The 22,828-nt window shown below is 39.9% G+C and overlaps 1 protein-coding gene across 1 annotated transcript in view; it reads right to left on the bottom strand.

The window, feature by feature from the left end:
• The window catches only part of LOC122564224 (E3 ubiquitin-protein ligase RNF43), a 225,409-nt gene that overhangs the window by 53,603 nt on the left and 148,978 nt on the right, over positions 1 to 22,828 (bottom strand). The window contains exon 4 of the mRNA XM_043718921.1: positions 22,106 to 22,242. Coding sequence (XP_043574856.1) covers positions 22,106 to 22,242 — 137 coding nt within the window. The remainder of the gene's footprint in view (positions 1 to 22,105; positions 22,243 to 22,828) is intronic.

Raw genomic sequence — 22,828 nt, 5'->3', positions numbered from 1 at the left:
TGCTGATTAATGCAAGTGATGTAAGAGCAGTCAAATGGGGGATTCTAGGGAAATGTTGTTTACCTACTATTCTCAGTAAAATGAAGATGTCACATTAGCGCAGAATACAGTTTGGGAATTCATCTATTGAGTGAGATGATGTAATGAAAAGGATGACGTTCTGTTTTCTGATTTACAGCGGATTCAGCACATGGCAGACAATAAACCACACTCTTACTCCAACAGGATGAGAGATGCACAGACAGAGCTGCCAACAGCAAAATGCTGGATGAGTAGTCAATACAAGTGCAAAACAAAAACTACTGACACTAAATATTATGGCACTGAACTTGGAAAGGAAAGAATTATTACCATCTTGAACTGAGTCCCATCACCAGCATCACACCCAGAATGATGAAACCTCTTAAGATAGTCACTTTCAGCACGAGTCAAGGGCAATACAGCAAGATTAGTCACTGGAGGAATGATTTAGTAAAAAAAATGGACGGGGATAAGATTAAAAAAAACATAAAATGTCTATAAAGTTTGAAGTGAAAGATGTAAAATGTAACCAGATAAAAGAGCAATTTAGCTTCTTTCTGCTCAGAACATAAATACAGTACACCAATAATTCTTTGAAGAGGAATCATATTGGACTCAAAACTAGAGCTGTTTTTCTCTTCACAGACGTTACTAGATCTAAGTTTCTCCAACAATTTCTATGTTTGTTTCAAATTTCCAGCATTGGTGTATTTTGCCTTTTTAAACAGTTCACCAAGCTGCCAAAATCTGGCTAATGGGGCATTTTTCCATCATTAGGTATCTTGGATAGTTTAAATGGTCTCCCTTGAATATTGGACTAACAATTTTTCATCCTGCTGCTAAAGAATCAGAAGAGAGTGAAAGTTATAAAACACTCCTAGGGTAGGGGAGTTCAAAACGAGAGGTCGTAGATTTAAAGTGAGAGGGGAAAGTTTTAAAAAGGTTAACTTTTGCACATGAAGGGTGGTGCTTGTATGGAATGAGTTACCAGAGGTGATGGTGGAGGTGGGTACAATTCTAACATTTAAAAGGCATCTGGATGGGTTATCAATAAGGGGTTACAAGGATATGGGCCAAATGCTGGCAACTGGGATTGGATCAGATTGAATGTCTGGTTGGTGCAGACGAGTTGGACCAAAGATCAAACAGTTTCTATTTGGCCCACCTGTCAGTATCTGGTGGATTTCTTCAGTCAGGCATACAAGCTTGGTAGGTTTCATTCAGAAAAAGCAACTCTGGCTCAAATCAGTAAATATGTAAGTCAATTGAGGCTGTGAATGAAAATAAACTCCAAACCGTTCTAACTCAAAATTATTTACTGTTCTATCATACATGAACAACAAACTGAGCAGGGGACTCCAACACTCTTATCAATCCATCAACCTCTCCGATCCTTCTTCCTCAGGTGGAAGCTCCCAATCTCTCCAATCAATCTTCCTCCTGCTGGAGTTACCAAACTTTCTGACCAGAAGTCCATCTAATCATGCTGGAACTAAGCCACTTTGCCTATAATGGTTCTTTTTTCACATTCAGCCAGCTGTTACTTCAGTAATGCAGAAGTGTTTAAGGCAAGGATGAAACTTCTGAAGTGAAATTTAAACTCCTTTTTTGTTCCCACCAGTCTTGTACTTCATTGAATTTCATCTGTAGAGACGTGATGTTCCAGCTGGCATGTTTCAGTTGCAGAAGAATTATATACAAATGGGGCATTGTACCCATTCTTTCCAGTCTCACCGAAAGGCAATCTTTAAACACCATAGCATCGGGAGTGCTCTGCTGTAACACAAGCTTTTCTATAAATACTGTATTTGATAAGTAGGTCAGACTAGCAATATGGTAGCTTGATTAAAAATTAAACCGCACTTGGAATCAAATCAAAGGAAAAGTGTAATTGAAATGTAACTTGCATCTTCCCGTTTGTGCACAGGAGTCATTACTGTGGTGCGTGATTTCACTTTCCACTTTCATCTTTGCTCATCTACTGCCAGCTGGACAGAGGCCGATGTGCTATCTCATTCTTAGTAAGCATCTTAAAGATGGTTCGTAGAAATCCAGGGTGCATGGCATACTCAGCCCATTTACTGTGATATATCTAAATCACCTGGAAATCAGAGATGCTTCAAAGGATATTTGTCCATACGCACAGGGGGTGTACCTATAAACTGTCAGTCGGAGAGGATATTGGCTATGTCATTAACAGTCTTGCACTAATAGAAGATGCCAGTGTCTCTAGTGGCTTTTTAAAAAAATCAGATAAGCAAAACTGTTAACCTCTCATTACATTCAATTTTAGGTTTGCACTATCTTAGTTTAATTACTCCACCGCTGATGGCCAAGCTGAAACTCTGCAGATGTCTCCTTCAACAAAGATATCCCTTATCCTCCCTTAAGTCACTCCTTAAAATCTACCCCTCAGGCCAAGATATTGGTCACCTGTCCTAATACCACCTTAAGTGATTCAATGTTAATTTTATTTGATAACAGCATTAAAAAAAAATCATTCTTAGGCTGTGAGTGTTGCTGGCTAAGTCAGTATTTGCTGCCTTTCACACCAGCACCCCCCCTCCCTCCCACCTCAGCATAATGAGCTGCTTTCTTGAACCAGTTCACATGGTGTAGGTACACCCAGTGTGCTGATAAGAAGGACTGCCAGGATTCTCGCCAAGTGACAGTGTAGTAATGGCACTATAGTTCCAAGTCAGGAGGGTGAGGGGTTTTGAGGGGAACTTGCAGGGTGTCATGCATCTACTATCCTAGTTCTTCTAGGTGGTAGGCGTCATGTGTTTGGAAGGTGATGCACAATGGACCTTATACTAAATATGCTAGATGTATGGCAGTTTTGTTATATCAGTAGTGCCACACTCTCATTGTGCTGCATTATTACAAGAACCTGTTTCACTGGTTCAGCAAATTCACCAAAGTCTATTATACTTTGCCAGTAAGAATGTCTATGTTGCCCATTGTTAAAAATCTCAACACCCCAGTCCAACACCGGCATCTCCAAATCATGACACAGCACCAAGTTATAGTCCAACAAGTTTAATTGGAAGCACTAGCTTTCAAAACGCTGCTCCTTCATCAGGTGGCTGTGGAGCCCTTCCTGACGATGGGCTTTTCCCAGAAACGTCAATTTTCCTGCTCCTCGGATGCTGCCTGACCTGCTGTGCTTTTCCAGAGCCACAATCTTGACTCAATTTGTTCCACTCAGTCCTCCCCATCTCAGATTACACCATAAAATCTCACCATTTTCCAGCCCCGAAGAGGAGCCATATCGTAACATTAGGGGTTTGAGAAAAATCGAAGATAGAGGTTATGCTCTGAAGTTGTGGAATTCAAGAGAGGCTGTAATGTGCTAAAGTGAAAAATGAGGGGTTATTGCTCCAGCTTGAGTTCTGCTTTGTTGGAACACTATCAGTATCTACTAGGGAGTAGGATGGCTACTGAAATGTCAAACAACTGGAAGGTTAGAGTCACTCCTACAGACAGACCAGTGGTGTCTGTGAACCACCTCTCCCCACACACACACACACACACACACCTTGTTGACTTTACTCTCAGAAGAATGGACCCTTCACCTTTTTATACCTTAATTTACACCTATTTTACAGCTCCATCTCTTCCTCAACACCATTAGAACTCCTTTTGCCTTTGGCTCAGGCATGATCACAATCTGTTCCACTTGTTGCTCCTCTTCCCCCTTGGTCTCTAGCACAAAAAGCACTGTTTTTCACTTCTTCTCAGTTCTGAAGAAGTCAGATCAGCTTCAAAAAGTAACTGTTTCTCTCTTCTCAGATGTTACCATCATTAGCCATCATGAGTTTCTCCAATGCTTTATTTTAGTTTTGGATATCCAGCAGCTGCAGTATTTGGCTTTTATATTACTGTGCTTAGGATTTCCTTCACCACTTTTCCATAGGAAGGATTTGAAAATATATCAACATTTTAAAAAACAGCATATTTCCAAGAGTTAGAAAAAGAACTGAAATGGTTAAAATACTGATGAGCTTGGTGTGGGTGCTTGCCCATATATTGTAAACAGCCACTTTGCCAAGCTGTTCCAGAAATAATAGCATAAACCCCACTGTTCTTGCAGCAGCACTGGCAGATCTTCATTTCTGGCCATCAAAGGAGGAAGATAAGAGAGACGGCCACTCCGTCAAGTTCAGCAAAGGCTAAAAAAATGTGAAAAGTCAAAAGTCAGTAGAAACAGATTATTTGTTATATTGTTTTGAGAGATCTTGCTATGAGCAAACACACTGCTGCTTTTCCTTCCTCACAACAGTTACTGCATACCAGAAGTATTTCATTAGCTGAAAAGTGCTTGGAATATCACGAGTTTGTGAAAGGTGCAAAATAAAATAAACTGCAAAGTCAAGCTTCAGCCAGATACACAATAGAAAAGATGGAAATTACTTGAAAAAATAAGTCAAACAAAACAACAGGAGATAGAGAAATTAAGGCTGCATAACCTAAGTTTGGGAAGGCGAATCACATTTGTACATCAGAAACACAGAAAAACAGAAATTGTTGGAGAAACTTGAGAAATTGAGGTTTGGGTCAAGATTAAGAGGGAACTATATGTGGGGTACAGACAGCAGAGACTGACTGACTCCTTTGAAGAATTTGAAGGAGGGAGGAGTATACTTAAGAGGGAAATTAGGAGGTTAAAAAGGGGACATGAAATAGCTTTGGCAAACAGGGTTAAGGAGAATCCAAAGAGATTCTATAAATATATTAAGGACAAAAGGGTAACTAGATAGAGAATAGGGCCTCTTAAACATCAGCAAGGCTACTTTTGTGTGAAATAACAGAAAATGGGGAGATACTAAACAAGTATTTTGCATCAGTGTTTATTGTTGGGAAGGATATGGAAGCTTTAGAATGTGGGGAAGTAAATAGTAACATCTGGAAGAGAGGTGGTGGTGCTGGGCATCTTAAAATATGTAAAGCTGGATAAGTCCCCGGGACCTAAACAGGTGCACCCTAGAACTGTGGGAAGCGAAGGTGGAGATTGCTGGGCCCCGTGCTGAGATATTGTATGATCAATAGTCACAGGGAGGTACTGAAAGACTGGAGGTTGGCTAATATTGAGCCATTATTTAAGGGAAAGCCAGGGAAATTATTGCGAAAATATGACTTAAAAGTAGTTCTGGGATTTACATTTTAATGAACCGAAACCTGCGACACATTCTAAAAGAGGAAAGACTTAACAGCAATCTAGGTTTATTCAATATATCATTTCAGTTGTATGACACTTTAATCTTTTGCTATAAATTCTGTCTCTTATGATCCTCTTCTAAAGCTACCTGATGAAGGAGCAGCGCTTTGAAAGCGAGTGCTTCCAAATAAACCTGTTGGACTATAACCTGGTGTTGAGAGATATTTAACTTCGTCCACCCCAGTCCAACACCAGCACCTCCACTTCATTGGTCAGTTCATTGAGTATAAGAGTTGGGAGGTCATGTTGTGGCTGCACAGGACATTGATTAGGCCATTTTTGGAGTATTGCGTGCAATTCTGGTCTCCATGCTTTAGGAAGGATGTTGTGAAACTTGAAAGGGTTTAGAAAAGATTTAGAAGGATGTTGCCAGGGTCGGAGGGTTTGAGCCATAGGGAGAGGCTGAACAGGCTGGGGCTGTTTTCCCTGGAGCGTCAGAGTTTAAGGAACAACGTTTATAAAGGTTTATAAAATCATAAGGGGCATGGATAGGGTAAATAGGGGTGGGGAAAAGTCCAAAATGAGAGACCATAGTTTAAGGTGAGAGGGGAATGATATAAAAGAGACCTAAGGGACAACCTTTTCCCACAGAGTGTGGTGTGTGTATGGAAGTGGTGGAGGTTGATATGATTACAATATCTAAAAAGGCATCTAGATGGGTATATGAATAGAAGGGTTTACAGGGATACGGGCCAAATGCTGGCAAAAGGGACTAGATTTATATTGGATATCTGGTCGGCATGGACAAGTTGGAACCATGGGTCTGTTTCCGTACTATACAACTCTGACTCTATAAAACTTAACACTGAGTGCAGTAGCCCTTCTTCAGAAGTGATAAAGGTTCTGAAAAAAAGAGAGTCACTGGACCCATTAACTGTTGCTATCATCACAGAAGCTGCCATATCTGCTAAGCTTCTGCAGCAATTTTTGTGTGTTTCAGCTCTCCCGAGTCTCCAGTTCCTTGTTTTATTTCTATATCTAACCCGGGTCACAACTGAATCTGAATACGCAATCTGTGAAATAAAGCTGTATACTAATTTGTACCCCTAGTCAAGTTTCACCTGATGTTTCCTTGGTCTGTCTTTGGAAAAATAAACAGTAAAGACATAAAGAGTGAATATGAAGCCCAGGAACTATTATGCCACAATTGCATGGTTATGGGGCAATACAGGCAAATATTCAATTCTGGTATTGTCTTCTTCCCATCAATGCAACTCATATTCAATCTAAGTCTTGAATATCCTAAAAGATACACAAGGCAGTACTTGCAAAGCTGGAATGGCTTTACTATTTTCAGCAACTCAGAAGATTGGCTTCCTATACTTATTTTTTAGGATGTCAAAATACTACAAAAATAAACCATATTTTTTAAAAATTATATTCTTCACTTTTGTTTTTGCAATCATTACCTACTAGCTTCCATGCCTGACTTCGGGATTAACCATTAAGTCAAATCTCAGGGCTGGGTAAGAATGAATATTGGTGCAATAGTTGACACATTGGTTTCCTCTGTGATTAGCATCTCTTTGAAATTCGAGTCAGAAACTGAAATATTGCAAGCATATCCTCAATACAATAAGAGTCTGGTGCCTATGCTGGTCCACTGCAGACATTTCACCATCAACATCCGTTTGGACAGCACCTTTGAAGTAAAGTGCCTTGGAGATACATGAGCATTACCAAACATGCTTTGACACCAAGGCTCTAAAGTTGGCCAAAAGCTGTGTCAAAATGACAAGTTTTAAGGAAAATCTTCAAAAAGATAGGTTTGGAAATGCTCAGGAAAGGAATTCCAGACTTTCCAGCTAAGGTAGCTAAGGGACAACCATCTATTGCAGATGATTAATATCAGTGACGTGTAAGAGTTGCAACAGCGTACAAAGAGGGGTGAAACCAGAAAATAAGGGTGAAAACCTTTAGATTGGTTTCTGATCCAGCAACCTAAAGGAAGCGGTAAGGGTTCGATTGGGACTTGGAGGGAATTAGGATGCTTGGCCGAGTTTGCGTTTATGGAAAATATAAGGTGTAAGGTCAGCCAGGAATCGCTCAGTCTGCCCTTCAACTGGTCTGAGTCCAAAGTTCGGGAAATTCCCTCCTTAAATCTCTTCCTGCTCCTTTAAAGGTCATTTTTAAATTCAACCTTTTTTGACCAAGAGTTTGGTCACTTGTCCAAAATCCTTATCACGCTCTGTATCAAATATGACTCCTGAGAGTCATCTTGCAATGTTTGAATTAAACGAAAGCACTTTATATAAATGCAAGCTGTTGCTCTCTTAAAGTAACAAGGGCAAGGATAAGTTTTCAGTAGCTGAGCTGACGGATAGCACAAACAAAATGTTGAAGTGGTTAAATCGGTCAGAAAAACTTCACTTCAAACTCAAGAACAACAATGTTGAGGTGAATGCTCAAGATGAGATGGAAATTCTAGCCACTGTCACCAATATCTTTCAATATTGAGAGGCACTTATCACTCGTTTTTTTTAATTCATTGCTCCCACTGGCAGGCACTAAACTGCCTTGGTGTTATATGGCGTGTCTGTCTGTACAGAATATCAACTTTGGAAGAACAAAACATGGCAGTATATTACTCAGAATTAGCATTTCATTCATGCTCAATACACTTCTTTATCGTGGTGAGAGCACTGCATTTAAACATGCCTGAGTACTGGATATCATTTTTCTATCCCATCTTTCTAACATTCTGCCAAATCCTATAATCCACAAAACAAAGGACTGTACGCATTCATGTAATAGATACACCACCATTTCAACTACCCACAACTGGTCATCTGATCAGCAAGCTTAGGGCAACATTAATACTAGGGCAGGGGGACTCCATTCTCTCTAGCATATTAATACACATACTGAATTACCAGCAATTGCTCGATGCCATGGTTGACTACTTTTAACAGTGCTTTTAACAGTGACCTGTAGGGGGCAGAATTGGCTCACCAAGTGTAATGACCGTTTATTCGGTGTCTCAGTATTTCCCCACGTAGCTCTCAGGTTTCACACAGAAAAGAGCCCATCAGATTAAGTTGTACTCAAAACGTAGAATTTTACCACCTGTTTCTCACCCTCAGTTAGCAAATTGCCATGGCAACACCCAGTAACACACACCCCATCGTGTAATATGTTGTACTGTAGCCACAGCCCACAAGACCCGACCACCTAAACAAGAGGAAGTTTCAAATCATTTGCAAAAGAAAACCACTTCTAACCTTTTCCCAGTCTAGTTACTGAACACCCTTCCTTCAGCATGTTGGTTCAAGACCACATTTCAAAGGGTGGAGAGGAAAGTAGAGACAGCAAACAGACCTGCACACTTAGATTTTAGAGAAGCACCTGAGAGATGATGAAACAATTAATTCAGTTCTGAGCCTCCATCCAATCTATGACAGCAGTTATGCTTTGTATCAGTGTTGGGAAATAAAAGTCAGTAAATAAGGACTGATAGACTCCATTTGCAAAATTCCTTTTAGTAAATGCTCCAGTAATTCAAACAGATACTTGGAGTGTAAGATTACTAAGTGCAGAAAAGCAGATCAATTGCATATGCTTACCTGCTTTAAAATAGAAACACATGTTGCTTTCTGTTTTTCCTTTAGGGCAAAGATGAGCAGATACCTCTGTGCTGAAAAGTGAGGTGCTGGAAAAGCAAAGCAGGTCAGGTAGTATCCAAGGAGCAGGAGAGTCGACATTTCAGGCATAAGCCCTTCATCAGGAATGCGAGTGTTTGGGTGGGGGCAGGTCACGGGGGTGGTGCTGAGTTGGAGGGTTGGACCACGGATGAGGTAGGGGGAGGAGGTATTTGGAAACTAGTGAAGTCGACATTGATGTCGTGTGGTTGAAGGGTCCCAAGGCGGAAGATGTGGCGTTCTTCCTCCAGTTTTCGAGTGGCTTGGATTTGGTGGTGGAGGAGGCCCAGACTTGCATGTCCTTTGGAGGAGTTGAAGTGGTCGGCCACAGGGCGGTGGGGATGTTTAGTGCGTGTCCAGAGATGTACCCTGAAATGCTCGGAATTGGCATCCTGTCTCCCCAATGTACAGGAAACCACATCGACAGCAATGGACATAGTAGTTGACATAGGTGGATGTGCAGGAAAATCTCTGCCGGATGTGAAAAGATCCTTTGGAGCCTTGAACATAGGTGAAGGGGGAGGTGTGGGGACAGGTTTTACACCTCTTGCAGCGGCAAGGGAAGGTGCTGGGAGTGGAGAGTGGATTGGTGGGGAACATGGACCGAATGAGGAAGTCATGGAGGGAATGGTCTCTGCGGAACTCAGATAGGAGTAGGGATGGAAATATATCTCTGGTGATGGGGTCTGATTGGAGGTGGTGGAAATGGCGGAGGATAATGTGCTGTATCTGGAGATTAGTGGGGTCAAAGGTGAAGACCAGAGTTCTCAGTGCGAGAACACAAACACTGACTCGTCGAGGAATACTTTTGTTATGAAACAATCATAGTTAGACTTATTACTTTGCTCCAAATGTATTTCAAAGCACCATGGTTTTCCTATGGTTTATTATGTGATCCAGACAATGCGCTATAGATCGGTGTTATACCATGGGGTAAAGCTTATATCATTACCATGGCCAGTGAATTTGAGTCATGTAGAACAAAGATGGTGCCAGGTAAATTCTCTGAACTGTTCTGATTGTAGCAGGGATGGCAGTCACCAACCACAATTGGCTTTATTAGCCTTAGGCTAGAGAGAAGCCACTATTCAGTGTGCAGTAGTCTTACTTCAGTCAGAAGGCTGAGGGTTCATTTATCATTCAAGAAACTGGAATGCAAAGGCCCTGACAGAATCTCCAGTGCAATGCTGAGGGAGTTGCTAATTTTTTTTGTTTACATGTTAACCACGATACATGCATGACATTCTATTGAGTATTTTGAAAATTGGGGATTTACCACAGACCTGGTCACTATTTATCCCATAACTAACCACATTAAAACAGATTATTTGGCTATTATCACAACGCTGTTTGTGTGAATTTTTGTGCAATTGACTTCTGCATTTCCTACAATGCCGCAGTGACCACAGACAAAACATGTATAATTGGCTGTAAGGTACCTAGGGTTGACCAAGAACTGCAAATAGTGCTATATAACTCCAAAATTAAAAACTCCAAACTCACACCGACACACGGACCCTCTCACACATACCCCATCACACTCACACACAATTAACCAAGCTTACACACACACACACACACACACTATCACATGCACTCACACCCAGATGCACATTCAATCTGTCGTTCCTACATGTGCACACATATAAGCTTATGGGTTGAATTTGTTTTTACAGAATTCCATTTTATTTTGCTCAAAAACTGCATGAATCTATGTAAAACTCTGTAAAACTATACAGAGGGTTTATCAGTCTGACACAGCATTGGGATACAGACAGACTTCACACTTATTGTTTAAAAAACTGAGCTAGCTTGAGAATGTAATTTAAATGAAGTTCTGGGATTTACATATCATAGAACAGAAACCAGTATATCCCATTATAAAAGATGAAAGTTTTAATCTAAGATTGCTTACTGTGTCAAATCTCCATGACACTGGCCTCGTTTGGCTGTACATTCTGTGAGCATGATCTTAACCTCCACAACCACCTGAAGGAGCAGCACTCTGAAAGCTAGTGCTTCCAAATAAATCTGTTGGCCTATAACCTGGTGTTGTGATTTTTAGCTCTGTCAACCCCAGTCGAACACCAGCACCTCAAAGTCATATATAACTTCAAGTATTTTTTGTTGGACCCGAGCAGACATCAATGCCTTCAGGAAATGAGGAGTTTGCAAATATAAACATCCTAGTGGCTTCCACTTTATTTAATGCTTTGATCCTTAGTAATAGTTTATGTATGGACAATAATTGACTTACTCTATTGTCATTGAAGTTTGAGCACTGACAAAATTCTGGATCTTGTTTTACTACAAGCATCACCTGAAATAACAGGAGAATTGAAGTAGCTAAACGGGACAGATGTCTGGAGATTCTCAATTTAAACATTTTCATATTATAATCAGAAAAAGGGAATCAGGACTGTGCCCAGATCCCAGGCCTGCCCACTAGAGGAAGATGTCAGGCACCCTCGGATGCTGGTTGACCTGGTGTGCTTTTCCAGCACCAAACTCTTCGACTCTGATCTGCAGCATGTGCAGTCCTCACTTTCTCCCACCAGAGGAAGAGGTCAGTCTTTCGGGATTTTCAAGGCAATGTCTCTTAATTGGCACTGAAACAGTTTTATTGAATTCAAATTCTACGTTCTGCCTTTGCATGATTTAAACCCTGGTCCCTAGAACATCACCTGGGTCTCTAGATTAATAGTACAGTGATAATACCACAAGGTCATTATACAGTGTGGAGGCAAAGCATATATAAAGCATAGCATTTTGGCCCATAAAATCCAAGCACTTACCACATACTGTACACTTCTTATTTGCTATTCCCTATTCAAGTATGTGTCTCTGGACTTTGTAAAGTGATCAATGCACATTAATGGAAATATGGATACTTTGTAGCACAAGAGATTTTCTTTGAGTTGGATTTTGTTGTAAAACAGGTTAACAATGCTCATTGTTACTTGCGCATATACTGGACAGCAACTTTATCAATTGAACACGTGCAGTGAAAATTTCAAAGTTTCTTGTCATCTGATTCACCATTCAAACCAAATGAACAGACAATAGATGCTGTACTCAACTATAAGATACAGAATAAACACACCAGAGAAGATAGATCAGGGTTTCTTCTTTCCTATGTATTTAACTGCTTAAACCTGTAGTAAGTCTTAATTAGTCCTCAGATGGTGCATCCACTTAAGGTTGACTACTGAATACCTGATTCATCTCCATTGTATTAACCATGCATCTGTGTAGTTCACCATTGATGGTGGGGGATGAGGCTGAACAGAGATAGTATGTTGACTTTAAGGCAGACTCATGCAGAGTTGTTGGAATAAGGTTCATCTACGCTGACTATACACAGCAAAGCTGGTCTAGACTCTAGAGACAATGATCAATGTTTACACATATGATCTGCAGTCTGACAAGATTGACATTGATAATGTTCACGTCAATCTGACAGACACCATTGGCTGAACACCTCACAAATAAAATGGTGAAAATTGCATTGTAGCCTGGCTCATCACCTATTCAGATTCTCCGATGGTAAAAGCCTCAGACTAAAGTTTCCTTCTGTATAAAGGAAAACAAACAAATGTAGCATAAACCACAACACCAGGATGAAATAGCAGTGCGTGTCACGAGCACAGTGATGAGAAGAGCAGCCTCTTAATACTCCTTTGACCCCAACCCTGCTCAAAAAAGCTGACAATTGGAGTCTCTATTCTGGGGAAATGTTTATAACCACACTGGCAGCTACCCAGCAGCGCACAGTCTCAGATCAAAGAGCTTTGAGAAGATCAAAGGCCCTTTGGACATGATGCCAGAAGTAGCCCAAAGACCTCTGCACAAACGTTGCTTTCCTGATCTCTGCTTCCAGTTCAATGTAGTGTGATTGCATGACACTTGCATAAAATAATGCAAGATACCCTGTCAACTCTTTCCAGTATACTCTTTGTAATTTTGCAGTTGACTAGTTGTATACAATCACATTAGCACAGCCTAGGTCCACAGAGTAGATTTCCCTGTCTTACAGTTTAGCAATAACCTAGTAAGTACACATACGATGAGGAACTCAGCTGATGTTTTTTTTTGTGCTGATTTAGCTGGGGCAGAAACTGGACTGCTGCACTCAGGCACTTCCATTTTCAGACATAGCTGAACATAAATCACCACCAAAACACATACAGATGTAAAACAATAAAACATATCTATACAAACACTCAAACACACATGCTCTTCGTACAAATGTCATGTGCAGAAACTATTATACACACATATACTCTAGATATATAATACGTGATTTTTAATCTCGGACTAGAATCTCATTGAAATAAAAAGAGCAGGAGTGACAAAAAAAAAGGAAACTGTCTTTACAAACACTACCTAGCCTCAGCATAACTTGAAGGACTAATATTGCTGTCACTCTTCGCACAGACTAATAGATCAAGAAAATTTTAGTCCACTAATCTGATTGCCATTATTGTCACCAATTTTATTGCCAAATTGGAATGTCTCTCATTCAACTTTCTGTTTAGCATTCTGTCCCTCTGATCTCACTCTGCAGTGCACCACAGTCCACGCTGAAAACCTGGCTCATTAGATTATTTCCAAAGTAGATGACAAAAATTGGTGCTGACACTTTGTTTGGACTTCCTATAACACAACAGACTTATTTTGAAGCTAATATGCTAGGACAATGTTTTCCTAATAGTACCCTGCACTCTGTTAAAATAAAACTCTGTTATACTCTGTACCCATGTATTACCACTTCTCATAAACAGCACATTTCTACTTGGGAATGGGTATGGAACTCTTCTTCCTTGCCAGTATCTATTCCAATATGAAGAATTACCAATCCAATTGTTAGGCCAAATTAGATCTAGAGCGTGGTGGAACATTGAATTGTTTCATTCCAATCTCCACTGTACCCAATTGCCAAGGGAAGGCTAGACATTTAAACCAAAGGAAAAGTTACAAATATAAACTTTTAAGTAATAGATTGCAAATGGGTCTCTTGCTTTGGAAGCTGGGACAATTCTAAGTAACATTTTTTTCTTCACTGGTGACATTATGCCTCCAAAAAAAGTGACTAACTTCCAATTTTGTAAACATCTTATAGTTGGACAGGAAACACCAGAGATTTATTGGTGAACTGGCACTAAAATACTGGTCTATACAGTTTTAAGACAACAGGTTTTGGACTACTACGAGCTCAATCCACTTACTAAATACTGCTGCACCATTGCCTTTACACAATTACACTATTTCCATTTACACACTAAATTGCCTTCTTTTCTATGATGCTCTTCGATTGATTTTGGTTTCCTGCTACCACTTGCAAACATTCAGTATTCCCAAAATAAAACCAAGAATTAAGGATGCTGGAAATCTGAAACAATAACAGAAATTGCTTGAGTTCTGATGAAGGTCACCAAAATCAAAACATTGATGCTGCTTTCTCTTTGCAGATGCTGCCAGACTTGAGTTTCTCCAGCAATTTCTAATTTTGGTTCAGTATTCTCGTGTGCCTTTCAATGGTCAGTGGCCTTGTCACGGATACATCTTACACAGGTGCACTTCACAGCAGGCCTCAGTGATCAACAGTCCTGCTGATGAATATTTGGTAATAGTCTCAATGCCAAAGAGTGATCTTTTTTGTGTAAAGTCCTAAAAATAGATTACGTAAGCAGACCCTGGTATATTAAACAATGCTGTCTTCAATGTTTTTCGTATCTCATCACAGGTCTTAATAGAAGGGGCATATGGAGGTGAGAAAGTCAAAAACAGGAGACAGTGCCTTGCTGCAGAACATGGATGGAACACAGGGTGCATCTGTTTCTGAAATATAAGGAAATGCTACAGTTCTCTTCCATTTTTATTGCTCAGAAGCTGCAGAAAGTGTGTTTCAGAAAAGAGATGTATGCAGACAAACTTCATTGTACAGGTATCTGAAGTCACTCAAAAATGTGCAAGGAGTACTATTGCTTCGAAAGCACAGTTATAGAGCTGGTCTCTATTATTACTCACACATTCTCAAAACATCAGGGTACTGTGACTTGGGTATCATTGTTGACAGCTCGAGTACATCCCTGCATAATTTGTGTTACTTATTAGCACCTTCTTAGACGATCATTCAGCTTAAAGAGAATAAGTGACACCATGAATCTTAGCATCGTGCTCTTTGCTGGAACATACAATTCTATTTTGTAGCCTCTGAATCAAAGTGGGTCAGTATACATGTAGGCTAACTGCCTTCACACCATCAGTTGCTTGGAATGCTCTTTGCAGCTCACTAAGCATTTTAACTATGTCCAGCACTGCTGGAGGGAAGGCTCTGTTGCATAAAGCATAAGGTTCTATTTTTTTCTTTTGGTCACAGGTCTCCTGTCACTGTCACAGAGGTGAACCTGCAGATTCTTTTTAAATGGACAGAAAGATGACCAATTTGTTCCCTTCGCCTTCAGGCTGAAGTCTGGCTTCTGAGAGGCTAGTTGTTTCAGTGATGGTGCCACTTTGTTGAGTTACAACATTATCTCAAAAGAATTGTGTCCGAATCCATACTAACACCTAATAATGCTGCTAAGCTATGTTGGCTGAATCACAGAATCACACATGCATTATAGTGCAGAAGGAAGCCATTCAGCCCCATTGGACCCACACTAACTCATCATTGTTTGGTGCCAGTCCCCTGCTTTATCCCTATACTCGTTTATATTTTTAATCTAAATAATCATCCATACCTTCTCAAACACCTCAACTGAACCCGTCTCACCACACTTCCAGGCAGTAAATTCCATACTCTTAACTACTCACTGAATGAAAAAGCTTTTCCTCACTTCATTTGCAAATCATTTTAAATCTGTGCCCTCTTGTTCTTGTTCCTTTTATGAGTTGGAACAGTTTCTTCCTATCTACTCTCTTCATGATTTCGAAAACCTCCATCAGATCTCCTCTTAGCCTCCTTCTTTCCAAGGAGAAAAATCCCAATTCCTTTGCATAATTCAGGCTTATCATTCCTGGGCCATTTTTGTAAACTGCTTCTGCACTCTCTCCACTATCATGCTCAGCCTAGAAATATACAATCATGGCACTGTTCTCAGTTAATAAATTTCTAATTACAGAGCACTAAATGCAGCCTGGCACTCCTGTGCAGTACAGTAGTCCCCTCGTACCTGCGGGGAATACATTCCAAGACCTACCGTGGAAGCCCAAAACCGCAGATAGAAGTGAACCAATTCATTTAAATGGGATGTGTACCTCCTTGGCAGCCCCCAGTTCTGGAATGTTCCCTATAATATGTTCGGACCATGGTAGACAACAGGTAACTGAAAGCGCAGGAACCAGACCCGTGGATATGGGAGTCGCCCTGTATTGAGGATGTGCTGCAAAGGAGCGAACTCCCAGTTGAGTCATTAAGTCCCAGTCGGTGGTTAAAAAGATACATGGCACTTTTTTTTGAGGGGGAGCAGGAAAGTTCTCCATGATGTCCTAGCTTATATTTATCCCTCAAACTTCACTGGAACAGTCACAGAGCATTGGTAGGAACATAATTTCTGCTTCATATTACAACAACATAATCTCTAGAGTATTCCCACAGTTGAAAAACTTAGGTCCATCCGGAGGTCATAAAAGGTAGTATATAAATGCAAGTTCGTTCCATAATAAAGTAAACATGGGAGAGCCGCCCAGTCAGAATGCTCTCCAGAGATCCTAGTCATAATGCAACAGCTCGAATTGCTGGTTTTAATTACTTAAAAAGATCAAAGCAGCTTATTTCCCTGATTTAATCAACACACTGTCCCTTTGATGTGAAAGATCATTTTGCTCTATTGTTTGGACACTATAATTGATAGACATGTGCAAGTGTTGTTATCTGCAAGATATTCAATTTGTGGTCTACACATTTGTTCACCAGTACTAAGATGCATTACAGATGGAACAGTTAGAACAAGAATATGAGTCTTGTTTCCTGTCCTATTGTCTTGATGTCTTTGCTTTATTGTGGGCTTCTTTTAGTTGTGATTCTGGTTCCACATGTACAATCAAGGATTATGGACTCATGCTATCTTCATCCAAGATCAGGAAGAAAACACAGAACTGTTATTTGGAAGAAGATTTGATGCCTTAATCCACTGAATGTAGCTGGAGTGAGGGGTGTGCAAAAAATATTATTCAAAGCATCAGAGGTCAGTAAATTAATTTTGATTTAAAAGAGATCAAAAGTTTAAAACAGAACAAGTAATCAGCATTAATTCAATGTCCAGTACAATAGAGGAGATAAAACTTCCTGAATTTATTATGCCAAAGGCCAAAACCTGGTATTCAATCAAGAGATCATACTTAATTCAAAACTTTAGGATGAATCTATTAAAGGACTCTCTCAATTGCTTAAGTGTGTACCAATTTATGAAGTCTTGTAATGCAGTGATGGTGCCCTTACCTCTATCCCGGAAGGTCAAACTCCCACTTGTCCCAGAGGTGCGTCATAACATGTCTGACTAGGTTGATTTAAAATAACTATACCGATTTATGCGTTTTCCATCGACGTTCAATTCTAAATAAATATACCAATTGCCTTAATTTATGAATTTTGATGATATATACGACCAATTTGTTTTGTAAAATATGCAACTGTGAAGTGTGAGACTATGCTAAATTGACAAATTCTAAATAATTGATTGGTGACTGATCCTGGACTAAACTCAAAGGGTATGTAGGATTTTAGTAACTCTAAGAGAAAAGTTGGTGATAAAATAAAGTCAATGCTCTGTGGCAGGCTTGTAACCTAATACCTGAAGTAAGTGGGTACAATGCATTCAGGATATTACTGATTATTAACCAGCCACTGAAGCTCACTAATGAAAACCAAAGAGGTTCAACCTGCCATTTCAGGTTACAATTTTCTGAGGCCAAAATCCCAAGAGGTAGGATGCTTTGGTTTAAATATGCAACATGCAGCTAACAGTCCTCTCAGCCAGTATGATACATGGGTTCAGCTGGTTGAACACTGGCAATATTTTGAGTGCACTTTGCACTCTCGAAATCAATGCCCTATGTTACTGTGAAGAAAGTTCATAAGTCATCCTTCAAGAAACAATTTTCAGTGTAAATTTCTAGTTTAGTCTAGAAACTCAATAAGGCAATGGATGTTTGTATACATCAGCCCAATAAAACAACTAAGTAAATGGATTACCATAATGTGGGTGATTGTTCGTACATTAAATATGGAAAATGCATTTTTAATATCCGTTCTCTCTTGGAGAATAAATTAAAGAACCAAAATTGTCACTGCTTTTCTGAAATACAAGCAACAATTGTATGAAGAAAAATTTTTCTTCACATTTGGAATAGGTAGTGCTAAACAACCTACAATAGAGACACTTCATTAGCTAGAGGCGCTGAAACGAAGCAACAAAATGAATGCCATGTAGGTCCAACCCAACTTGCCTCTGATACGAACAGCAAGAGAAAAAACAAGTGAACGTTACCTAGAGGGTGTTTCATTCAGGACATCTGAAGGAGTAGTCATTGAGCACTGGAGTCAATAGGTGATAGATACACAACCCTGAAATCAGGCGCATGTAACAAAATCAAAGAGTAATATTGTAAATACAAAAATAAGATAAAATTTCAGCTTCACAAGAAAATCACAAGACACTGTTGTGTGTGGTCAATAGGCCAAAAAACCAATTCAAGGACACAGTCTGCTTGGAACAAATAACAGTCTTCTTCAAAGGCTTCAAAGTCTTTGAAGAAGAAAACAGGATCTCTTTGTGCTTGCTCTAAACCTGGAAACTGCCCTAAGATTACCTCGGGATGCTGCTTTTTCATTTTCTAAGTATTGGTCAGTTTTTATTTAAAGACAACAATTTGTATTTCCATCCGTGTATTTTAAGCATTTGCTGTTTTCTTTATATTTCATTGATAAATTCTGACCCAGAACACTAAGTGTAGCTAATTTGTCCAGTAATTAAGACCATAAGGCAGAGGAGTTAAAACAGACCATTTAGCCTGTCGTGTCTGCTCCTTCATTTAACGAAATCACTGCTGATCTGATAATCTCCAACTCCAATTTGCTGCCTTTTTTCCGTAATCTTAGAATCCCCTACAATTTGAAAATCTATTTTAGTCTTAAATATACTTTACAATCCAGATTTGACAGCCCTCTGTGATAAAGAATTTCACTCTCTGAGAAGAAACTCATGTGCAACCCTTTATGTTGAAATTATGCCGTCTGGTCCTAAACTCTCCCACAAGGGGAAACAACCTTTCCTTATCTACCTGTCAATTCCCTCAAGAGTTGAATATGTTTCAATAAGGTCACCTCTCATTCTTATATAATCAAATGAGTACAGGCCCAATCTAGGTGGTAAAAGCAATGACTGCAGATGCTGGAAACCAGATCCTGGATTAGTGTTGCTAGAAGAGCACAGCAGTTCAGGCAGCATCCAAGGAGCTTCAAAATCGACGTTTCGGGCAAAAGCCCTTCATCAGGAATAAAATTTTGCCCGAAACGTCGATTTTGAAGCTCCTTGGATGCTGCCTGAACTGCTGCGCTCTTCCAGCACCACTAATCCAGAATCTGGTTTCCAGCATCTGCAGTCATTGTTTTTACCACCTAGATTGGTCCTGTACTCATTTGATTATATAAGAATGAGAGGTGACCTTATTGAAATATACTCAACTCTTGAGGGAATTGACAGGTAGATAAGGAAAGGTTGTTTCCCCTTGTGGGAGAGTCTAGGACCATGATGAAGGGCTTTTGCCTGAAACGTCGATTTCGAAGCTCCTTGGATGCTGCCTGAACAGCTGTGCTCTTCCAGCACCACTAATCCAGAATACAGGCCCAATCTACTCAATCTCTCCTCATAAATCAGCACCCTCCATACGCAGTATCAGATGAATGAATGAATCTTCTCTGGAGTGCCTTCAATGCCAGTATCTTTTCTTAGATAAGAGGTCCGAAACTGTTCACAGCATTCCAGCTGTGTTCTGGGTAGTGCATTGGATAGTTTTAGCAGAACCTCATTATTCTAAGGAGTATGAGCTCTGAAAGCTTGCGGTTTCAAATAAACCTGTTGGACAATAACCCGGTGTCCTGTGATTTTTTTTTACTTTGAAAAGTCAGCCAGCATCCCCATTTGCATTCTCTGTAACACACTGAACATTTTGCTGACCTTTTTGATTCAATGTCCGAAGACTCCCACATACCCCTTCTCTGTAGTTTTCTGCAGTTTTTCTTTACCATTTATGTCAACTTCAGCTCCTCTAATCCTGCGAGTGCATAGCCTCATTTTCCAACATTTTATTCCACCTACCAAGTTTTTGCTCACTCATTTAACCTGCCAGTATCCTTGCGAAGATTGTATCACCCTCATCACCCCTTCCCACCTATTTACGTGTCATCCGCAAATTTGACTGCTGTACATTCACTTTCCTAAAAGTCATTAATATATATTGTAATTAAGTGTGGCCCCAGCACTGACCCCTGAGATACTCCCATTAGTTACAGGTTGCCATCCAGAAAAAGCTCCCCGATCCTAATTTTAATAGTCAGCAAAACCTTTATCTATGCTTACATATTACCACTTAAACCACGGGCACTTATTAAGTCGCCTAATTGGTGGCACCTTTTCAAATGCAAATATCTTTTACATCTTTTATCTATCTTGCTTGTTACTTCAAAGAACTCTAATAAATTTTTCAGGCATGACTTTACGTCATGAAGCCATGCTGACTCTGCTTGATGAAATTGGGTATTTCTATGTGCTCTGTCTTTATAATAAACTCAAAATTTTCCCAATTACAGACGTTTAGCTAACTGATCTATAGTGACTTTTCATTTTGTCTCCTTCCCCTATCAAATAAAACAATTACACTGGCAGTTTTCCAATCCGCTAGCCTTTTTCCAGAAAGTAAAGATTCTTGGAAGGTTACTACCAACATGTCCACTATCTTTCCAGCTGCTTCCTTTAAATTCCGAGGATGCATGCTATCAGGTCCAGGGGACCTTTAGCCCCAGAGTGCTTAGTGCTTTTTCCTCTAGTGATACTTATTGTATTTATTTCCTCTCCTTTTCTCACTTGAAATGTATAAATCTTGGATGTTGAGAGTATATTTCACTGTGAAGACTAATGCAAAGTATTTATTCAAATACTCTGCCATTTTCTAGCTCCTCATTATTTCTCCTATGTTCAATTTTGCTTTTCTCTTCCTTTTCATAAATTTAGAAGGTCTTGCTGACTATCTTGATATTACTTGCAAATTTACCCTTCAAGTTTATTGTTTTCACTTTTTTCAGACTTAGTTTTTAAAACTTTCCCAATTCTTTGGTCTCCCACTAATCTATACCACGTTAAAAGAAAAAAAATGACGCTATTCTGAACTTCTCTGGTTAACCATGGTTGGCTCATTCCTTCCTCAAAGCCTTCTTCCTTACTGGGATACCTCACTGCTGTGAGCCATGAATTATTTGCTTAAACGTTTGCCATTGCTCCACAACTGTCTTCAGTGTTAAACTCCTTTTCCAACCTACTGCAGGCATCTCTGCCCTTATTCCTTTGTAATTATCCTTATTCAAGTTTAGCACAGTTGTTTCTGACCACCTCCCTTTCAAACTTGATGTTAAAATCAACCAGGTTATGGTCACTGTTTTCTAGGTCAACTTTTGCTCTCACATAATTTATTAAACTTGCCTCGTTGCACATCCAAAATAACCTGATTCCGCGCGCGCGCGCACGCGCACACACACACACACATTTGTGGTGTGAATTTGTACTTGTAGAATTACATTTTAGTTCACTAAAAAATTGCTTGAATCCATGTATGATTCTGTAAATCCCCTTTCTCAGATTAGAATCAGTTTGAACATTGGGGCACAGACAACCTCACACAGGGCACCTCACACCTTCAATGCATTATCTGGACCAACAGGGCATCTATTGTTAAAGTTCATTTAAGAATGTTACTTTAAGAAAGTTCTGGGATTTATGTATGAAAAAACTGTAACTAACATTCCCATTCTAAAAGATGAGAGATTTAACAAACAATTCAGGACTTTTTCAAAATATAATTTCAATTACATCATGCTGCAAACTTTAGCTATAAATGTGCTATGAAGGAGCGGCGCTCCGAAAACTAGTGCTTCCAAACAAACCTGTTGGACTATAACCTGGTGTTCTGTGATTTTTAACTTAACTTCTAAAGGAAGCATTTTTAAAAAAACCTGATGCTGCGTTTTCAAATCCAGGTCATACACGCTCTGCTTAAGTAGCTGTAGTTTCTCAAGATTTGTGTAGATATTTGTAGTTCGGGTACGAGTCGTAGTAGTTGTGAGTATGTTCACCGAGCTGGGAAGTTGGTTTTCAGACGTTTTGCCCCCTTTCTAGGTGACATCCTCAGTGCTGTGCAGCCTCCTGTGATGCGCTGCTGTAATGTGTCGGTTGGAATTTATTTGGGTTTGTTCCTGCTGCTTTTGGTTGTTCGTTGCAGTGGTCGGTATACTGGGTCTAGGTCAATGCGCTTATTGATGGAGTCTGTGCATGAGTGCCATGCTTCTATAAATTCTCTGGCGGTCCTCTGTTTGGCTTGTCCTATTATTGTTGTGTTATCTCAGTCGAATTTGTGGTCCTTGTCATCTGTGTGTATAGCTACTAGGGCCAGCTGGTCGTGGTGTTTAGTGGCTAGTTGGTTTGCGAGGATGCGGATTGCTAGTTGATATTCATGAATGCAGATCACTAGTTGTTTGCCTGTTTGTCCTATACAGTTTAGTGTTTCATGCAGTCCATGCATGGAATCTTGTACACTATGTTGGTCCTGCATGTGATGGTTATTGGGTCTTTTGTTCTGGTGAGTTGTCGTCTTGAGCATGGCCGTTGGTTTATGGGCTATCATGAATCCAAGTAGTTGGAGGAGTTTGGCTCTTAGTTCCGAGACATTTTTATATAAG

This window comes from Chiloscyllium plagiosum, chromosome 28 (assembly GCF_004010195.1).
Source record: "Chiloscyllium plagiosum isolate BGI_BamShark_2017 chromosome 28, ASM401019v2, whole genome shotgun sequence".
Classification (NCBI taxonomy): Eukaryota; Metazoa; Chordata; class Chondrichthyes; order Orectolobiformes; family Hemiscylliidae; genus Chiloscyllium; species Chiloscyllium plagiosum.
Note: the sequence above shows the minus strand (reverse complement) of the source record. Positions and strands in the feature narration are given on the sequence as shown.